General features: G+C 34.1%; 3 protein-coding genes across 3 annotated transcripts; 1 reads left to right on the top strand and 2 right to left on the bottom strand.

Annotated features, from left to right (window-relative positions):
* Positions 1 to 878: 878 nt before the first annotated feature.
* On the bottom strand, positions 879 to 8,811 carry LOC133310090 (autophagy-related protein 9-like). Its single transcript, XM_061510979.1, has 10 exons — positions 8,640 to 8,811; positions 7,035 to 7,682; positions 6,615 to 6,935; positions 4,759 to 4,981; positions 3,837 to 4,016; positions 3,526 to 3,732; positions 3,317 to 3,394; positions 3,142 to 3,212; positions 2,872 to 2,982; positions 879 to 1,966 (listed from the first exon to the last, which is right to left on the bottom strand). Exons 2-10 carry the CDS (start codon positions 7,607 to 7,609, stop codon positions 1,138 to 1,140), a joined length of 2,595 nt encoding a protein of 864 aa, XP_061366963.1. The 5' UTR covers positions 7,610 to 7,682; positions 8,640 to 8,811; the 3' UTR covers positions 879 to 1,137.
* A 2,671-nt stretch (positions 8,812 to 11,482) lies between these two features.
* On the top strand, positions 11,483 to 14,637 carry LOC133310080 (CDT1-like protein b). The gene is made up of 7 exons (XM_061510968.1): positions 11,483 to 11,769; positions 11,856 to 11,975; positions 12,085 to 12,307; positions 12,757 to 13,584; positions 14,099 to 14,300; positions 14,380 to 14,470; positions 14,570 to 14,637. The coding sequence occupies exons 1-7, from the start codon at positions 11,483 to 11,485 to the stop codon at positions 14,625 to 14,627; spliced, it is 1,809 nt and encodes a 602-aa protein (XP_061366952.1). The 3' UTR covers positions 14,628 to 14,637.
* Positions 14,638 to 15,154: 517 nt separating this feature from the next.
* LOC133310079 (WAT1-related protein At4g08300-like) lies at positions 15,155 to 17,273 on the bottom strand. The gene is made up of 9 exons (XM_061510967.1): positions 17,068 to 17,273; positions 16,826 to 16,888; positions 16,613 to 16,729; positions 16,263 to 16,491; positions 15,966 to 16,124; positions 15,724 to 15,875; positions 15,495 to 15,648; positions 15,315 to 15,341; positions 15,155 to 15,214 (listed from the first exon to the last, which is right to left on the bottom strand). The coding sequence occupies exons 1-9, from the start codon at positions 17,271 to 17,273 to the stop codon at positions 15,155 to 15,157; spliced, it is 1,167 nt and encodes a 388-aa protein (XP_061366951.1).
* Between the last annotated feature and the right edge of the window lie 3,418 nt (positions 17,274 to 20,691).

Genomic DNA, 20,691 nt, shown 5'->3' with positions numbered 1-20,691 from the left:
TAAGCTTTCTTGGTTCAGGTCTTCTCGCTCTTTTTTTCTTATTTATTTATTTATTGTCTTTTAAAAGTCAACAATATTCTTAACATTTGAAAATCATGGGCTAATAACAGCCAAAAATAAATAATTATAGGTTAATTAATTGGGTTTAATATTTCTCTTGCAATCCGAAAATAACTTCATAGCCATTAAATCATGATAAGATGAAAGACTAAGATTAAATGTCTTACACTAATATAAAATAAGGGATTTGCTTTTCTCCTTTTACAGCAAAATTGTCCAATTTTCTGCTGATAGAAAGAAACTATGGGTCCCATCGTTTTATAAAAAAAAATTAAGTAGAAAATGAGACACAGTTTTCTATGTTACTGCAGGAAAACAAATTCATTTGCCTGCGGCATAAGAAAAAGTTTGCCCATAAAATAATCACATTTCATTTAAAATAGAAATTTTATCAATCCTACCATTGAATTTTAAGTATCAAATGTCTTAATTATTTATGTCAAATTTTATGAAAATTAAACAATAAAATATAATTAAATGATTCTTATTTTCATATATTTTTAAAATATATATTATGATGACAACAATTATTTATTAAGGAAGTATTAAATAGTCTTAAATTAATATAATATTTTATAAATATGACCAATGTAATAAAATCTTAAAATCAAATAGTAAATTTTAGGATAAAATTATTTGCCTCAAGATTTCAACGTGAGTTTGCAATACCATAAAATTGACAGTGAAAAGTTTAAAGATTTAAAATTCCATGAAATTTTCTTCAAAAAGATAATGTCCGCCAATTTTAAAGATACTAAATTGAACATGAAACATAAATTAGGTACCTAGAAAATGGGTGAAAGAATTAGAACAGTGGATAAAATGAATTATTAAAGAAAAGGAAAAAGAAACTATGGTTCTTAAACCTGGAAGGCAGGCCCAGAAGCCTTTTAGCCCATCCTGGGTCCTCATAACAATCTAATCTCATGTCAAAGAATCTATATACAGCAAAAAATAGAGTTTCCACTTTCCATAAATGTATATATAGAAGGCACAATCATGACTTGGAAACTCTTGTATTCCAGATCCTTGAAAGCAAGAACCACCCAAATAAATAATGAAGGACAAAGCCATCATTCAAAAGCTTGAAGAGCTTGGATTTACAGTGGGATTTTCTGGAGGTCTGCTATAAATATCATCAAAATGAAGATTGAATTCTCCTGCTTCTGAGTCATCTGTTTGTGCTGTACTAGGCAATTTCTGATGATCTCTCCAGTACAAGTTTTGTTCCTGATCTTGATCCTCTGACCCTCTATCAGAAAATTTATCATAGTACTTATTATATGCAGCTTGGTGATTGAAATCTGGAGGCTCAAAAAAGCTTGTTTGACCATCTCCACCTTGCAATTGACTTCTAGCCCACCAATGACTCCTGGTAGTGTGGGGCAGATCACTGGAATTTTTATCCTGAATTAGGCTTTCCTTGAAGATGGGAGCTGATGTAGAAGCCCCAAGATGAGAAACAGCCCTATCATCACAATACTCATTTAAGTATTCTTCATAGGTAGGTTCATTCTGTGCCAAATTGGAGGGCATCCAATCTCTGGAATGATACTCAGTTACTTCAAATGGATCTGTTGGAACATCTCTTGAAGTCACATCATGAGGTCTGGAAGTGTAGTACCAGTCAAGAAGATATGGATGATTATTTTGATTGGCCTCAATTAGCCACAATGAACCCAAGTTATTGCGAGTTGCCAAAGTACTATATGGCACTTCCCCAGATATTAACCTGTTTCTATCTCCATTGCTTCCCATGTTGGGACTGCCTCTCCACATTCTAAGAGGGGAAAATTCATGTCTGTTTCCATTTCCTGGTAACTTCTGCTCTCTGAACGTTCTTAGATTTAGCAAAAACTGTTTCCCCTGAGCATTTGGTTCCCATGAAGGGTAACTACTCTGAAAGCTGCAATGAGAACAGAGAAACAAAAGAAATAATCATATAGGCAACACTTTCCATCTGCATTTTGTAAGAGCGGTTAAGAACTTTCAAGAGATAAGTTGTCTCAGCCTTAAGAGCTTTATCTGTATACACCAAAATCCAACCATGGGGGAAGTGTAACATCATTTTACTTTTATTCCAAATGACATGGCATAAAACTTCCTTACTTTCTGTTGGACCACTGAAGTTAGTATATGAGTGAAGACACGAGAAGAAAAATAAGGCCCAAGACGATAAGCCCAATATGGATTCTGTAAATGTGGATTCTGGCAAGGAATTGAAGGAAAAAAGGGATAATGAGTTAGTTATAAAAGATTACACGTGGAATGCGCTTAATGGAGAGGAGGGTATTGGAGGAAAAGGTGATGAGGAGTTAGTTATAAAAGAAGGAGTGGAGGATCGTGGGGGTATCAGATGAGCAAATTCAGAATTTGGGGGAAAAGGGGAACTCAATAAGGAATGGTTGTCTTTCCTTGTTGGGGGAGTTGGTTAGGGAGTCATCTATCAGTTCATTTACAGTGCTTGGTTATTTTCTATTTTATAGTCTGTAATAGGATTACTGTTTCATTGCTGGTTGTTAATTACGGAGTGTTATTCGTGATAGTAGGGTAGAGACAAACTTGTATCTGGGCTTGCCTTTTAAGAGATAAATATAGATCAGATTTTTATTGGTACCATCACTTTCTTTCTCTGCTTTTTGCAGCCTAATATTATCTTGATTAACTTCTTAATTCTTGCATGATCTTCATTCACACAACATATCTATATCTAAGACCCGAGAGGGTCAAAACAACCTCAATGAAAATAAATAGTAATAGAACTCAATCAGATTAGTCATATGACTATGGTGAGCTCAGCAATGAACATACCTCAAAAATGATTTCTCCAACTTCCCCTGGGAACTCCTCTGGCTGCGTGGCACACTGTATGGGGAACCGTAATTACTGTTTCCACGAGCTTGAAAATCAAAGACACTAAAACTGCAATATCATACAACAAAACATAGTTAATTATGGTCTGCCTGCCATTAATACATTAAAATAGGGAAACAGAAAATTTAATATAAGAAGCCCCAAGAATTGCCAGAGACAAGGGGATCCAACCTATAAAAGATGAAAATTACAACATTCCATGCTAACCTGCAAACATGACCAACACCTTCAACATCCACAGTAAAATCAGCAATGAACTGCAAGATATCATCAACCCGCTGCATATTGAAAAGAACACAGTTAAAAGCATCATACTATATGGCGTAAATAAAGTTATACTATATCGCATACGAATGTAGTTATGACCAAATACAGTAATGACCTTTGGGACAACCAACAAAAGCAAGTATGGAGTGAGGAAAATTGAGGCCATCTCCTCAAGTAACATCATCCCAGTATACTGCACCAAACAAAAAACATAGGAGCATGAGAAGTAGTACTCAAATCTATGCAATCATGAAAAGAACGAAGAACACATAAGGATGGGTCTAGTTTAAAGTAAATGTATTAAACCAACCCCTGAGAGAGAACCTGGAATAAGGTTTCAAACTCGATTCGGACCATTTCAGTACTTTCTTTGCCACGCCATCTCTTTGGCATATAATGTGTATGCTGAACTACCATAGACATTGCTCCTTCAGGGTCTAAGACCAGAATCTCGTCTGTAATTGCAGCCCGGCTAATAGCAGTTATAGTTCCAAAAACAGCAGCATACCAAAACAAGTTCCGACCAAATATCTGCATTGGTTTTTGTTTTGAAAAAAGAAAGATAAATCATTATTAATGACTATCATGACATTTTGCATAAATTATCTTTAGCAAAGGCATGGAAAAACCATTACATGACCCTCTAGCAGAGACTCCTCTAGAAATGCGATGATGATCAGAATTGCAGCAAAGCCACCCGATACAAAAGAGATGAATTTTGCAATAATAGATATGATAGGTGAAGGAAATTGCTTGAGATAATCAGAAGCATGTAAAACACTGCTATTAATCCGATGCTTGAAGAGATGGTCCACCTATATATAACACAAGTCATTGATAAGCTTGAGCACAAAATCAAAAGAAATACAAGTGAAATTTTGCTAAAAATGGTAACTAGGTGCTAGTTTCAAACTATAGAAAGTTAATAAGTAATACCACTTACAAACAAGAATAACTTTATCGTTACAAGAAAGCACATTTACAACATGTTTACAAAATTTCATATGCAACATATATATTTAGTTACTCACTAATATATAGATTTCTTCAAATAACTTGTGTTAAACAAATAAAAAAATTCTGTTAAATACACTGAACTTTCAATCTGTCATTTCATTCATTAATGTTTAATGATGAAGTAGAGACAATATTCAAAATTATGTGAGGATAAGTGACCTAGTAACTAAAATAATATCATCTTTCCAGGAGTGATATTTCATTACTTTCAAACAAGGTTTGTTTTGTTGGCTTTGGGATACAATCTTGCCGGGGCAAGGCATACATGGGATTGAGTTAGATTGAATTGAGGAGCAGAGGCTGGTTTACTCGGGTAGAAAAAGTTTGCACCAGACCAAGCACTACAATTCAATCTGTCTCTGACAACTTGCAACTTGCCAGGGCAAGGTACTGGCCCAAGGGCAAAGCCAGCATATTCATCAATAACTGTTAATAAATTTAAATCATTCTTGCATAATTATTATTTTCAGGTACCAACATGAAACCCATTCAAGCAGTGAAAGAGCTGGAAAAAAAGGACCAAGAAAAGAATAATAATACCTCATTGAATTCCCTAAATATCCATCTTGACAAATTTGACCATCTTCGAGATGATGCTGTGCTTGGGTGATTATAAAATTGTTCAGCATGCCTCAAAAAGAGATATACCAGCATAAATATGACAAGAAATGGAGAGAGTAAAAGCATTGCAAGCCCAACTACCATGAGCCTTTTCTTTAATGTCTTTGGATTTGACACAAAATCCCTTCTGACACAAAAGTTTCTGCAGAGAAAGTATGTTCAAAGGAGAAAACCATCATTTAAAACAGAATAGTGTAATTAGCATTATCATACAAATTACTTAACCAAATCACCACATAAGTCAGTCTACATGCATTCATATGGAATACATATACAAGTTAAAAAATGTTGAACTAAATAAATGTTCACGAATTACCCTCTGCTACTGCTTAACCCCCTCTCTGACTTCCTAACACTCCTAGAATGGCTATCCAGACTAGTAAAAGCCTTATCATTTCATTTAATATATACAACATCTCCAGGTGACTCTATATGTGGTTCTATTATCCATCACAAAATCAGTCAGGGATATCATTCATATGTTCAGCTTAATTATATCCACAAGAGCTTGATAATGTCCAATCTCCAGCCAATTTCATTGAAACTTCTTTTCACAGTCCAGGGACAATCAATGTCAAGGATATTATACAGCTTCAGACATGAGCAAAGCCTCTGTACCCCTCCTCCCACTACTAAAATAAAAAAATTTGTTAGAATACTGTTATACACAATAAGCAAGCATAAAATCTTGTCACAACTTATATAAAAAAACCCTGTTTCTTTGTACTACTTCCCAGTTGAAACAAATACAACTTGAATTTTAAAGGGATCAACAAACCTCCCTCTTCCTTATTAAATGGATGCATGAGCCAGCACAACATTTTGTGCCACTTTTGGTTGAGCCCCATAGCATTTTAGCATGCAAGCACCATATAGTCTATTCAGAAGAAGCCCATATGAGAAAATATCAAATAGTTCTCTAATTCATTGACCTAGGTTCACCTTTTCAAAACATTAAGTCACTATCTTAACCACAAAAAGAAAAATATATATCTTTGTTTCTGTAGCAGTTTTACAGATATAAGATAGTGTGAAACCTATGACTTCAGGCCCTATTATGAGTTATTCACAATTTCAATCATTTGGTAGCAGTACCACCACAACAAAATAATTTTTATTACTTGTCAAAACAGGAAAATAAATGCAAACTGTTACTTTAGAAATTGAACATATTTATTTGAAATATAAGAATGTGAAAGATGATACTATTACTAATACCGTGATAGAACCATGACGGTATACGTAAGGAGGTTCCACAGGGGATTAAATCATAGCAATCACGTGGCATGACTAATCCGATAGGAGAAGAAAGAAGGGAATACTGCGTCATTCATAAAACCATAACCATCTCCTAAACACAAGATGGACTGCTTTTTAGGCTAACTGAATCTTGTCTTACAGCAGTGTATGGCAATTTGCAGCTTTACATAAAAATGGAGTTAAGATATTCAAAAAGTTGTTCAAGGCGATCCAGCCACCCAACAATTTTCAAGCATAACATCCAGATTAACAAGAAATATGTCTCTTAATAGTTAAGTGCATAAACAAATAGATAGTTATGTATCAAGTGTAACCTTCTATGAGTCACCATCCTACACCTAAATGGTCATCGCATCCTTCAAACTAACACATCATTTTCTCAAAATGGTTTAAACTGGAAATTTTACAACTGAGTCTTAGATGATAAAAGGCCATATATTTACAAGTTACAGGACCAAATGATATTGAATACCATGATTGTACATGAAAAGGTATATGTACAATAATTAACATACCGATCAAACATGCTCTGCAGGATGCACCAATTCAATGTCCACTCAAGGGTCTTGGTTAGTATTAGACGGTATTGTATTCCATTAGTACCAGATTTCACAGTAGGACCAGCACCTGGGATCCACTGAGAAATGGGGAAAGCAAGCACACCCTTGTTGATCATTCCAATCAAGTAGTTCTCCTTCCGCATCAACCTCATCACCATGTCATGAGGAGAAAGATCCTTTACCACACATAGTTGTCGTGAGCTTTGCACCAGATCGACCTTTTCAAGAATTTTAGCCCAGGGCATGGTTTGAATTTCATTGTCGGTAACATGGAGACTGCAAGAAGATCATCGTAAATTATGGCAAAAACACTTGATTCATGCAAAATTTATCAATCCCTTCAATACATTTTAATTGTTTAACATTCATACTTACCTATTGTAGTAAAACTGTCGGATTTCCAGAGTATCCTTTAGTTGAGCAAAGAATCTCAAGAAGCAAAATATCCAATAGATGGAAAATATTCCCAAGTATCCAACAATAATAGCTTTGTTAAGTGTTAATGGAGTTAAAGGGTGTTGATGAAGAGCTTCTTTAGCAAGATCACAGGGCTTCATTCCAGATTCAACTGCATCCATCCCACACTTTGCATTACGTAGCCCATTCCAATCAACATATAGTAAAAAAAATCCTGAAAAACATATGGTGAACCCTAGACTCAGAAGTTCAACAATCCACTTTATGACGATGCACCAAAGCCCTTTCTCACAGTAGTAGCTGTAAAGCCTTTCAAAGAAGAGATCCAAATCGGCAATTGGTTCTACATTTAGGCTCTCACCGTTAAGAAGCCCTGAAGGGCTCTCACTACCTGGACTTGGGATCCTTCTATAATCAGACAATTCAACCTCTGGCGGAACATCCTGAAGTAAACCTGTTGTCACTGATGATTCACCTTGACGTTTCCATTTGAATATACTAAAAGCATTTGCATCTCTTGGCCTGATAAACATTGTTCACAGACACTGACAGTGGGCATAAACAGCCAGTCCATGCCCCAAAGACCTAAACGGTTATGAAAAGGTTCTACAGACATTACAGAATCAATATCAGTTTCTGCCAGAGGCAGCACAGAAAGAGATAGTATGTCATACTTTAGCCTCATGAGCTATCAAATTAAACAAGGACCATAAAATTTACAACTTTAATATTTGCAAATCACCAATAAAAATATGGTCAGCTCAGTAAGGTATTATATCACATGGTTGGAATCAGCCCCCATAAAACATATTGACAATGATTTCTACCAAAGAATGCACATCATACCCCATCACCACTATCTATCTCACTCCAATCCTGGCATCTCATAAGGAGTTAGAAGAGGAGGGGAGTCCTCACTAACAAGCAAATGGAATAGCCATCATGCTGGTCTAACACATCTATAATGGAACACACTGCAGAGGACATGACTACATAACGTGCCAATGATGTCACAAATAAGGCCTAAACCAATTGGATCATATCATATCCACACCAAACTTCAAGGGTCAGATAAAGGTTTCAAATTTCAGTTTCACTAGCCAAGTGTAAGCACAAGAAGATTCCCCCTGCCCCACCCCCACACTTTTATTTCATTTGGAGGGGCAAGTGAAAAAGCAATGAGCTTTTTGGGTTGCCCACAGAAAAAAAAATGAAGAATGGGAAGAAGCTGTGGCATAGTGTATCTAATTGATCAGAATAATCCAGATAGACATCAAAGTACAACTGCATTACGAGACAACCGCAACATTACATACTTATTGACACTTGTAACCACAATTAGATAAGTAAAAAACCAGTCCTGGCGACAAAACAAATTCCGTAAAACAACAAGCATAAAAGAATTTAAAAAAGAGAGAAAAAAATCGCTTCTTGAAACCCCCCCACAAACCCGATGTTCAGTATCAAGAAAAATAACAGAAAATATAAGAATTTAAGCATTAAAAGATGGTTTCTTTTTTGTAGGAAAAAAACAAAATATAGATGGAAAGAGATAAAAGATACCTTGGACTAAGCAGAAAACATGGAAAGAGGCAAGTTGAGGATACCCAGAAAGAGAATTTGGGGGGGAATAAGGAAGAGAAAGTTGAAGAATTTAAGAACGAGACAAGTTATGAGAAAGTGATTGAATAAGCGGAGAAGACAACGAAGGAAAAGAAAGAGAAGAAGAGGGTTTTGTTGTTTTTGGTTGCGTGGACGAAGAGGAAATTCCAGTCACAATTATTTCATATGAAAAATATGGGATTTTTTTTTTTGAAAAAAAAAAACTTTGTTTATACTCTTTTTCTTTTCTCTGCTTCCACTTCCCTTTCTCCTTTCTTGTTTCTTTAATTTCTTCTATAATTGGATTAGGATTTATCAAGAAACAAGAAACTACTGCGGAGGACTAGGTATTTTTTGTTTAATTTTTTTTGTTTTAAACCACCTCATTTTAAGATCATGATAAATCTTCAACTTTTTTAAAATTTAATTTTCATAATTTTTAGTTAAACGACCAAAATTCAAATAGAGATACTTTCTCTCTCTCTAAGAATAAAAAGTAATTACCTAAACATTTCTCTCTCTCTCTCCATCGTTTTACAATCTAGTGATTTCTGACTTCTGCTACTTCAGCTTTTAATTTTAAAAGGGAAATATTACTCTCCTTTTTCATAAGATATTTTTTCTTATGTTCTCTCATTTCGATATTCGTACTTCATTTTTTTTTTCTTGTAATGGTGGAACTCACCTATTTTCTTTCTACAACATAAGATAACTATCTTATGTTAAATGAGACTAATAAAACTCATTTAAAATCAACTATTCGAAGTATAAACACATATTTTCCTTTTTTGTATCATGAAATAATTATATATATAACCTTTTTTGTATCATGAAACAATTATATATAGAGAGAGAGGTCAAGATATTTTTATGTACATCAAATTTTGATCATTGACTTGCTTCCATCTAATGGTTCAAATATTTAATAAATCAAAAATATTAGATTTAAATAGAATCAACAATCAAGATTGAGAGTATAACTTACATTGGTGCAAAATAATTTTGACCCATATATATATGGGATAGAATATTTTGTTAAAAAAATTTATTTCTTAATATAATTGCGGGCTACACATTTAAATATCAATTAATAATTATATCATGTTATTTAATTAATGGGTAAATAAGTTATCAATATAATAGATCTCAATCGAATTTCTAATTCGATACGAGCCTAATGAGTAGATACCTAATATTGGCACAATTAGGTGCAAAGAGTGCTTAATGGAACAATATTATAGAAACTAAACCTAAGGTTATGGTCTCCGACAACTCAAATCAATTTCAGTTTCTTTCTTTTTTTTATCTATAGAGAATGTCCTCTTCTAATAAGTGATTTGACTGAGGAAGACCAAAGCTCAAAAGGCAAAGCTAGAGACTCGAGATGATTAGAGATGCATCGTTGCTACAATGGAGACAGGTACGCCTTGTTTGTTTTATATTTCTTGATGATTTAATATAGGGTAATATAACTGTTATGTTACATAATAGGAGAATCCATTCCTGCAGAGCCATCGACTCGCGAGCCTATTCTTTCTAATTATTTTTTTTTACAAAAATGGTGGGACCCGCAAAAATATGTTTGTGCAGGAAAATCCAATTGCATTATGTTACTTGACAAAACTAAATCCCTTTAATATAATGTATCTGAGCTTTATTGGATGATGATTTTCACCATAAAGATTAAGGAATTAATTTCTATCATATTCTATCTATCTCTTTTTCATGCTTAGCTTATATATGCATCTTCAACATCATTGGATCAGAATCTCAAGAGAAAAAAGAAAGATTGAATTATAACCATAAACTTGCTCCAATATTATTGGGATGTGACATTATGTCTACTTTTTTCATTCATATTCTACTTGTTTATCTCCAACATCATTGGATCACAATCTCAAAAGAAAAGAGAAAGAGTGAATATTAGTTGAAATTCTAATCTAACAGTGTTTAAGATAAGTATAGAAGGTAGGCATGAAAGAAAAAAAAAATAGATAAAATATCCCATGCCAATATTATTACAGGATAAAAACAGTAAAAATGCAATATTATTTTTATAATAATATATTAATGTGAATTATTAATTAATTGTATTTATATAATATACTCATCTAATTTATGAATATGACATGCGAAATTTAATAATTTATTTAATATGGCTGGGTTAGCATGGATTCTGAAATAAAGTGCTGAGTTTGTGATGAGCAAGTTCGTTAGCATTTATTTATAAGGTTATTATTCTTTATAATACACACTACACATTCAACTTTAAAAATATGGTGAATTTTAGTTGAAGGATAATTCCATCGAGCCAACTCTGAAGGAGAAAAGGGAGTATATTTTGTTTAATTAATTCTTTTTTTAAATCCTTTGAAATTTCACTCTTCTATATTTATATTATTTCATATAATAGTATAATATTGTTAGAGGTGGCGATGCCATTGCAATGCAAGTTTTCGCAATCGGTATACTTATCCCACAAGTTTTCGCCTCTTGCTTTTAGCGTAGACGCAGTAACTAAGAAGGAATATCCTCTTCCATCATTCCATTATCTTGGGCTACGTTAAAATCCAAGTGGGCTCAGATCGTTGGAGAAGGCCCATTATCTATTATCTTGGGCCTATTTTAATCATACTCGCATTGGTTGGAATCTTTTACTGCGGGAACCAACGGATCATTTTGGCGGGAACACACGTGTCATCGAGCCACGGGAGAACCGCATCAATTTTCCCGCGCTAAAAACCCTAGTTTATAAGAATCCACACCCCGATCTTTGTCACTGTGTTAACAGATCGAAAGCAGCCATGGGAAAAACCAGCAAATCCGAGAAGCCCCATCTCCGAAAATCGTCGAAAGACCATTCGCCAGACCCCATTGAATTGAGTTCCAAGACCCCACAGAAAACCAATCCACCGCGCACGCGCAACCGTGGCGTGGCGCTCTCCGTCACCGACGTCAGGAAGGTCGCTGAGGGCCTTCAACGCCATGATACGACATCGTCTCAGGCCAAAACTGTAAGGAGGAAGATCGCATTGCCTTCCCCTCTTAAACACATGACTGCTCCTAATGAACCCTTTAAGCTTCCGGAGAAGTAAGCATTCCAATGTTTCGCATATTTTTTTAATTTGAAAAATTAATTATTTTTTTAATTTTTTAGGTATTGGGGTTTGTGTGCAGGTATGAAATTCTGGCTGAGTTCTTTGATGGCTTAGATAGTTCGATTCGATTATTGCGCTTGAAAGGCTCTAAGACTTCCTTCACAAATATTAGCCGTAAGGTTGAATGTTTAACTGACAGGTACTCTTTGTAACACAAATTCTATTTATTTATTTTTTAAATGTTTTATATTGAACCAATTTTTTTAATTGATTCATGTTTTCTGATTGTGATTTTGTGACTTGTTTAGGAGGTTTACACATAGTCATCTGGCCAAGTTGAAATTTATCTTGCCTGAGGCAATTGTTGTAAAAAGATTACTTGTGTTTGATGAAGGGACAAGTTGCATGAAGCCAGATCTACATGTTACTATAGATCTTGATGCTCTGGAGTCTGATCGTGATTGTGGGAGTGTGCCTCTCAGGAAGTTATTTCGCTCGCGGCTCAGAGATTTTTGTGAATCCCATCCTGAGGTACAGACAATTCATACTAGGATATTTGCAATTTTCCCTTCATTTTTATTCTCTGCCAAGCATTGCTTAGTGAGCATCTAGCTTTGTATCATGATTGTGGTACAAGATAAATTACTAGATTGGTCTGCTCACATCAATTTACTTTTGATATATATGCAATCCCTTTATTCATTGACTTTGTCACTATGAGATGCTTAGGGTATAACACTTGCTATTGGAAATTTTTCTGTTGATGAGCTTCAATGCTTAATTCTGGACAGAAACGCTTCAACAGCTACTGAAGCAACTTGGTCTTGTCCACAGTTTTGAAATTCACAATTCTTAAAGAATGATGATTGTTTTAATGAATCCAGTTTTACTTTTGATTATGAGCAGTGCTACTGCAATCATATTTGTTACTTTTTAAATCATGCATGCAATTTGATCTAAAACACCCTTTGTACATATAGGGTGATGAAATTCCAGAGGAAACATTGCCTGAGCCATTCAATCACCCAAAGCAAGGCCGTATTCCAGACATATTGATAACTCCCTCCCCATCATTCACTACAGGGACATTATTTGATGCATGTGCAGCTCATCCTCCCAAAATATTGTCAGCATGCATGCTGAATAATGACATAGTAGATAATACAGAGCATGCTAACATAGAAAAAACAGTTTCTGTCAAGACATCAATTGAAGCACTTGACCAGCGACCAACACCAGCCTCTCATATGTCTCAATCTTTTAGAAGGAGCTTTTCTCAGAAATCTAAGGAAAATGGAGAAGATGATGCACCACAAGAATTTCCATCAGATTCATCCCAACCCCTGGCTTTTACAGCTTCAGCGTCAAGCCTGAAGAAAAAACATCCCATTGTGGGCACTAAATCTCATTCCAGAACATTCACAGATAAGTTGGCTTCAGAAGCAGCTAGTAGTGAAATGTGTACAACAATTTGTGCTTCTCAAGATTGCCTGAGTGATCCACCTGCTACTCCATGCAAAGATGTGCCTCTCGAGAGCATTGATGCCATGTCAACGCCAGCTAAACTAGTTTCTACTCCGTTAAGGCTGATGTCTGCCACACCTGCATTGTCTACACCTAAAAGACATATGTGCCCCAATGACAACTCTGCCAGTACAAACAAGTTGGTTAGGCGTCCACCGCGTTCAAGGTCATTGAAATTTGACACTCCAGTGAAAAACAAGCAGACAGAGAGTGAAGCTGATAATGGTGGCTTATCAATTGATGATGATATTTTTGATATCCTCCCAGAGAATCTTCTCCAATCGGTATGCCCTTCGTTGACAAGATCTTTTTATTTATTTGTTTTGGTAAATTGGTATTTAGTTTATAGTCGGTATTCAACTATAGGTTAATTAGCTTAAATGCTAAATCATCTTGTTGTGATGCTAAAATTTTTGCAGCCATGGCATCCATTTAACATTGGACATTATTCACTGGGAAAAATTGTTTATTATTGTTGAAATCTTCTCAAATATTGAAAGTAAACTGACTAAACATATATGAATTTACTTGTTAGTAGCTAATAATTGAAATAATGATTTTTTTTATTTTTATTGTCCTATCAAGTATGGCTTATGTTCTGTATATTTGTAGCCAGTGAGTAAATTGTGTGTATGGCTTATTAAAGGGTGCTTGTGTATAAGTCAGGTTTAATGCACATACACATACAATCCCGCTTTTATGAATTTGTTTATTTCATGAGTATTGGACCCAACATCTGTATAGGCTTACTTTAACCCTTTGCATGATTAGGATCAAGATTAACTGTTCCTTCTGCAGATTAGGGAAAAGGAAAGAGTGGCAATGGAGGAAAGAGATCCAGCTGTCTCACAAGCAAAGAGGCGGCAAAAAATGATTGCCAGACTCCCTAAGCTCTTTAACATGATCCACCTATTATTTCATTCAATAAACCACTCTGTCATCACGAAAGAGGAGCTTGTGAGTAAGATAATCTCAGGCCATTGTGATATTGTTGGCAGAGGTAAGGCACTGTTCTACGCAAAAATGATGATGATGTCATAATTTTTGAAACTCTAAATTGTTCTGGTTTGTATTCTCAGGTGAAGTTGAAGAACAGCTGAATTTGTTGCTAGAACTAGTACCAGAATGGATTTCTGAGAAGTCCGCCTCTAGTGGGGATCTCCTATTCTGGTAAGTTTCTTTGGTTTAAACATGCTTTCTATTCTGAAATTATAATTTTATCAATTTACCTTGTCCATTGTTTTGATGCTAGTGTATGTCTTTTTGTAGCATTAATAAAATGTTGAACCCTGATACAATACGAGCATCACTTGAAGAAGCAAAGTGAGCAAGGAGACAATTCTTTGAAGTACATGGAAGGTTTACAAAGGCTGTGATATATATTGTAATCTTCTTCTGCGCTGCTTGTAAATATTCTATCTATTGTCTCTTGAGTACAGTATTCATGAGAGGTAAAATTGGTAGGTCAATGAAACTTTCTTCGTAAATGGTGTGTGTCACAATATAGCGAGACCTTGTAATAGATCAAAGGAAACACTCTCCTCTTCATTTACTTAGGGTGGATTGGCAATCTATCATGTACAAAAGATCATGCTTCCTATTTTGAGCTGATCAATTATCCATTTCTTATTACCAAAAAAAGGGTACCTGTTTCTTACTAGATTATGGCGTAAGTGTTTGTTTTTGCTATTTTCTCGTTCTTAACTTCCTTCGAAATGTATTAAAAAGATTTCTTAACTTTTGGGGGAGATAGGAATGAGGAATTTCTTATCTTGAGTAATGTTGCTTTCACAACACTTTAGCCACAGCTGGTCACAAGGACCAACAGATCATATTGAAGTTCTTTTATCTAACTCAGATGCGGACAATGCTGTATGTACCGGAATGTGTTCTCAAGACTCCTTTTCTCTGGAGCTGATAATTGGAAGGAAATAGTAGAAGCCAGACGTATCAAAGCCCACACAATTTGACAAGACAATTTACGACTAATTGAATGATAATAATTTAATTTTACCCCACTATACTCTGGGCCATAATCTTTCTACAAGTACATATAATTCATTATAAGTTGCAGTTTATAATCACTAACTGATCGTGCTGTCTAATTTTGCTTTTGGACATCATGAAGCCAACCACTTATGTGCATCTTTCAACATTTGTTAATTGGTGTCCTTGCTAGGTTCCTTTATGGTACCTCTTCCTCAGCTGAAGTCTTTATATTTGTTCCACATTCTTTCTGCTCAACATCTGTTGGAAAAGATTGTTGTGGCTTCTTGTAATTTTGATCACTTTCTTTTCCCCATGATAGCAAGTACAGACCAATGATAACAATGCCTACTCCCAGTATACTGAAACAGCCAAACATAATCTAAAACTGTTGAAACATGGACATAACTGTGCTTGAACAGTGAAACGTACTCTACCTGCCCATGTGAAGTTGTTCCCCCAAAACAAAATATGCTATGATTGCCACCAAAGTTGTTCCAACGGGATTAAACATACTCACAAAGATTGGACCTTTGTGTTCCGTGGTCCATATTTGAATGAAGGTAATCAAACCACCACATATAACTCCCTGCCATTACTCATGTATGATTGATTGAGTTAGAATTTTAGTTTAAATTGATCATACATTTTAATTTCAGCCTTTCCATGCTTTACTTACCGCATATAAAATGCAACAGAGTTCAAAACTGGATGTAATGGACCATGCTCTAGGTTTGTGTTGCACGAGTACAGTAAAGGCAGCAGATTGTGCTGCACCCATGCAATTTATCCATGCTGTTAGTGATAAATGTGCTGGGTATTTCTTCACTATAATAGCCTACAAGGCAAGCAAATAAACATGATATAACTTTATCTATCTATTTTATTTTTTATTTTTTTCATTTCATTTTCTATCTGTGGATGTTTGTGGAGAGTTGAAGCTGAGATGATATAAATTGATTATAGATAAATATACCTGCAGTATGTACCATAAAGACCATGATATGCAACTTGCAACCGTCAAAATTGATCCTTTAATCCAGTTATTATGACCCAATTTATCTCTGATGTGGAACGGGGTACCCTGTAAGCTTTCTATTGTATGTCCTTTATACAAAGTCATTATCACTGCACCAGTCAAAGATAATACAGTTCCAAAGATTTTTGCCAACCCACGAGGGCTCTTAACATCAACAGCCTCTAGTCTATTTAAAAGGATCATGAAAAAGAAAATAGTAACTCTTGTTTGAAGCAGGACTATGATAATTTCAGAAAGAAAATAAAAAAATGACCAATTTTGAATACACTCTAACTTCAGCTACTCACCTGAATGCAACTGCAATCATAAACGTAAGAGATGAGATTGTGTTAATCATTGATGCCACAAAGGAAGGAGTGGTATATTCCAAACTTGCAAAAAACATGTTCGGGCCAAGACTGATTCTGTTTTTCATAGTGAAGTAAACCAAAAATAAATGTAAGTTCCTTCCAAGTTAGGGTATGTCTGTTTAAGAAAAAAATGTTACTTGAGAACTATACCCGAAGAGGGAAAGAAAAAATAGCTCCATAAACATTGCCATAGTTAACTTTGACCTTGCTTCTCTGCAAATAAGAAAATCAGATATGGATAAAAAGGGTTAGTCTCACAGAAGTTTATGTTCAGGAGGAATATAACTGAAATCAGGAAATCAGAACATAGGTTCTTTTAATTAACATACAAATACAATGTCATAGGTCTAACTCTAGCATGAGTACTTTTACAAGATGGATATAGGAAGTACCTTTCAAGAAAATAAGCAAAAGGAAGCACCACTATGCCTCCAACCGCATACCGATAAGTAACAAAGACATGAGGGTTCATCCCATTATTAAATGAAGCCTCTACTAGGACATATAGAAATGCAAGAGCCACCTGAACAAGAACCATGAAAAGGTGAGGCATGAATTTCCAATACATAACCCCAAATGCACGTTCCTTGTTAGACATAGCTTTATAATTTTGTGCAAAACTTAAGGCCTCCTTGATTATTTGTGAAGTGTTGATGCAAATTTTTACTTATTTATACAGAGGAAAGATCTTTTTCTACATTATTTTTACATGTTTGCTTTGGGCCAGTTTGATGTGATGTATAAAGCTTGATAGTATAAGTTTATAATATACATTATGATATTTTAAGCTGTTTGATATGAATATAATATAGTATAAGCCCATGTAGCACCGATACTGACACGGGACACGTGACACGATACGACACGACACTCCGACACGTTAATTCTAAAAAATGTTAGATTCCGACACGTTAGTACACTTTTTGATATTAAATAATATTTTTAATTTATGTGGTTATATTATATTTAATATTCAATAATTTAATAAAAAAATGAATCTAAACTTATAATATTCATAAAATTTGCAAAAAAACATAAGATATCCCAAATATTTATATTAGACTCAATATAATAGTAATCGTAATCCAACGAATCTAATAGTTGGAACTAAAAACTCAACGCAATGTAACATTTAAACCTTTTTTTGAATTTCTATAACGTGTGTTGGAGTGTCGGGGAGTGTCGGAGTGTCCGAGAGTGTCGGGAAGTGTCGGACACGACACGTCAGGGTTTTTGAAGTGTCGGTGCTTCATAGTTATAAGCTTATACAACATAACCCTTTAATACATCAAAACGATGTATAATTTAATCAAGCCTAAAGGAGTGAGATTAGGCCTGATAAGAAGTTGATGTATTAACATTGCTGACTAGTGCAATTCTCAAGAATTATTATATTATTTCAATATTAATATATTAAAATAAAATTAATTTTGTAATATATTAATTTTTAAAATATTAAAAAAATTATTTTTATAAACATTGTTATATTTTTTGGACACACTGATCAATATATTTCTATAAAAATTAATATTATATGATTTATTTGAAAGAATTATATAAATTCTTTATTGAAGGATATTTTTGTTAAAAATATTTATTTTTATTCTATCTAATATTATACAGTACATTACCAAACACTGGATGATATTATCTTATACAATACATTATCTTATACAACATCATGTCAAATGCTGAATAATATTAAAATTTAATTAGATCTTATACAATCAAACCTTATACGATCAGGTCTTACACTATATTACGAAGATTTATCCTATATTGTACACTTCCAATCGGACACTGACTTCAAAGGTTGATGGTTGATTTGATCAAATATCCTATTTGTAACATTCGTGATTCTCACCGAGTGAAGTTACTTCAATGGTCTTGTTTAGCTTCTGAATTAAATAACTATGCGCATATTATAGAGATACGATGAGCATAAACAATATAGAAAAAAATATAGGTATAGTTATTGTTTAGGGGTTAGGATCATTTTACACCAATGTAAGTTACACTCTTAATCTTGTCCGTTAATCCCACTTATATCTAAGGGCTCAAATTTTTTAGTAATGTGAGCTATTGGATACAAGTGGATCAATGGTCAAGATTGAGTGTAAGACTTCTAACTCTTACACCGGTGTAAGAATATATTGCCCCAACATGTCAAATTATATAACAATAAATTAACTCAGGGTATCATATTAAATAATTTTGTTTTCTATGGTATAATATACAACATGAAATATCCAAAAAAAAAAAAATAATATCCAAAAAAAAATATACAACATGCCTGTTAAAAATAAATATTACACAGCAGAGAAAAATATTTTTTCGTTACAAATCTATGTAACTCATTACTATGATATCTAGGTAATTGAATTTGAAACTTTTATCTTGGATATATAACTCGGATATATTCAGCAATTACTCAAATCTCTGCCATGGATATTTGAAAACACCAGTAAATCAAACAATTAAAAATAGTTTTGACAAATATAATTTTTTTTTTTTTAGAAAAACACTTTCATGGTTTAAATCAAAACAGAACAAATACATCATGATAAATTCACAATTCTTCGAAAATTTTGAAATATATCAAATTAATCACACGTCACATTTTTGCCATCACATAAAACATAATTTTGTCAAACTTCTCATAATCATAAGAATGAATTTCCTTCCCAGAGCTTTATACCATCGAAGTGCATCATGTTATATAGTTCCAGCGGAAGCGAATGGCGGGGAGACCATTATCACTGAGGTGACAATCCACCCTCAACAAGTAGGTTATTATACCACATCTTTACACAAAATTTTAAAATATTGAATTGATAAATTCTTCCTTCATCAAGTGTGAATCTCAAGTCCAACACATTTTCCTCCCAGCACCTACCAATCGACACATTCGCCAACACGTGGCTGACTTATCTGAACCATTAGCTCTGATATTATCTAGAAAGTGCGTGATAAAAAGACCACGATCAATGGACTAAGTGACAATTCGTCACAATAAATAGGTCCAGTATCAGTATCAACCAAAAATCTTAAGACATTAAGTTCATAATCATTTCATTTATATGATTCTCACTTAATTCATTCCTAACCAATATGAAACTTCAACTCACACTTGACTCCCCAGGTACCTTGGCTTCATTATATCTAAGGAACCTAGTTCCTCTACCTTACATATCTTAGAGATGCCTAAGGAACCTAGTTCCTCAATTTGATCTAGTCCTTAAGGAACTCAATTCATCGATCATGTACATATAAAGATTACCTTTGAGAGCAATCTCATTAACTCTTTCAAGCAAAGAAACCCTCAAAGAGGATTTCATTAGTTATTTCATATAGTAATATATTATTAACCGTTCATAATATATGGATTACTTTCTCAATGATCCCATCAACTCACTTACAAAAAAAGAGAGATATTATAAACGATTCATAATATGTGGATTACCTTACAAATAGGGGTGTAAATGGGCTAGACCGGCCTACAGGGGGTTACGGCCTAGCCTATATTAAGCCAGGTTTGACCTATTATAAATAGTAAAATAGAACAGGCTTAAGCTTTTAAAAAAATCTATTTAGAAAATAGGTCATAGGCTTTTTTGTACATGACGGGCCTATAAGCCTACAGGCCAGCCTATATAATATTATTTATTTAAAATATAATAAATAAAATTATTATTTTAATAATTTTGAATAATAAAATAATATTATTTTAGTTATTCTTTTAATTGTTGAATGTTTAATGGACTTAAACAGGCTAATAGGCCTAGGCCAAGGCTTTTATTTTTTAAATATAGGTCAGACCAGACTTGTAATTTGGGACCTACACAGGCTAATAGACCAGAACATACCCTAGCCTATTTAAGCCAAAGCCTAGCCTAACTCAGCCCATTTATACCCCTACTCACAAAGAATCCCATTAATTTAATTCAAACAAAGAGATATTATCAACAATTCAAAATATATCGTCCAAATCATAAGTTTTGAATTACAACAACAGA

Source organism: Gastrolobium bilobum, unplaced genomic scaffold (genome assembly GCF_033153095.1).
Source record: "Gastrolobium bilobum isolate Gb01-03AN ecotype WA unplaced genomic scaffold, APGP_CSIRO_Gbil_v1 utg20487, whole genome shotgun sequence".
NCBI lineage: Eukaryota > Viridiplantae > Streptophyta > Magnoliopsida > Fabales > Fabaceae > Gastrolobium > Gastrolobium bilobum.
The sequence above is the reverse complement of the archived record's forward strand: the minus strand, read 5'-3'. Positions and strand labels throughout refer to the sequence as shown.

Bases quoted from the DNA above. Each gene is read 5' to 3' on its own strand.
- LOC133310090 (XM_061510979.1), bottom strand. From the start codon at position 7,609: ATGTTTATCAGGCCAAGAGATGCAAATGCTTTTAGTATATTCAAATGG. The intron at 3,733-3,836 runs GTAATGGTTTTT...AAACCAATGCAG, and splicing joins AGTCTCTGCTAGAGGGTCAT to ATATTTGGTCGGAACTTGTT. The intron at 3,395-3,525 runs GTTCTCTCTCAG...TGTTTGGTGCAG, and splicing joins AGTTTGAAACCTTATTCCAG to TATACTGGGATGATGTTACT.
- LOC133310080 (XM_061510968.1), top strand. From the start codon at position 11,483: ATGGGAAAAACCAGCAAATCCGAGAAGCCCCATCTCCGAAAATCGTCG. The intron at 11,976-12,084 runs GTACTCTTTGTA...TGACTTGTTTAG, and splicing joins GTTGAATGTTTAACTGACAG to GAGGTTTACACATAGTCATC. The intron at 12,308-12,756 runs GTACAGACAATT...TTGTACATATAG, and splicing joins TTTGTGAATCCCATCCTGAG to GGTGATGAAATTCCAGAGGA.
- LOC133310079 (XM_061510967.1), bottom strand. From the start codon at position 17,273: ATGTCTAACAAGGAACGTGCATTTGGGGTTATGTATTGGAAATTCATG. The intron at 16,730-16,825 runs GTATAGTTCTCA...TATGAAAAACAG, and splicing joins TTTTTTCTTTCCCTCTTCGG to AATCAGTCTTGGCCCGAACA. The intron at 15,342-15,494 runs GTACCATAAAGG...ATGTACTTGTAG, and splicing joins AGACTTCAGCTGAGGAAGAG to AAAGATTATGGCCCAGAGTA.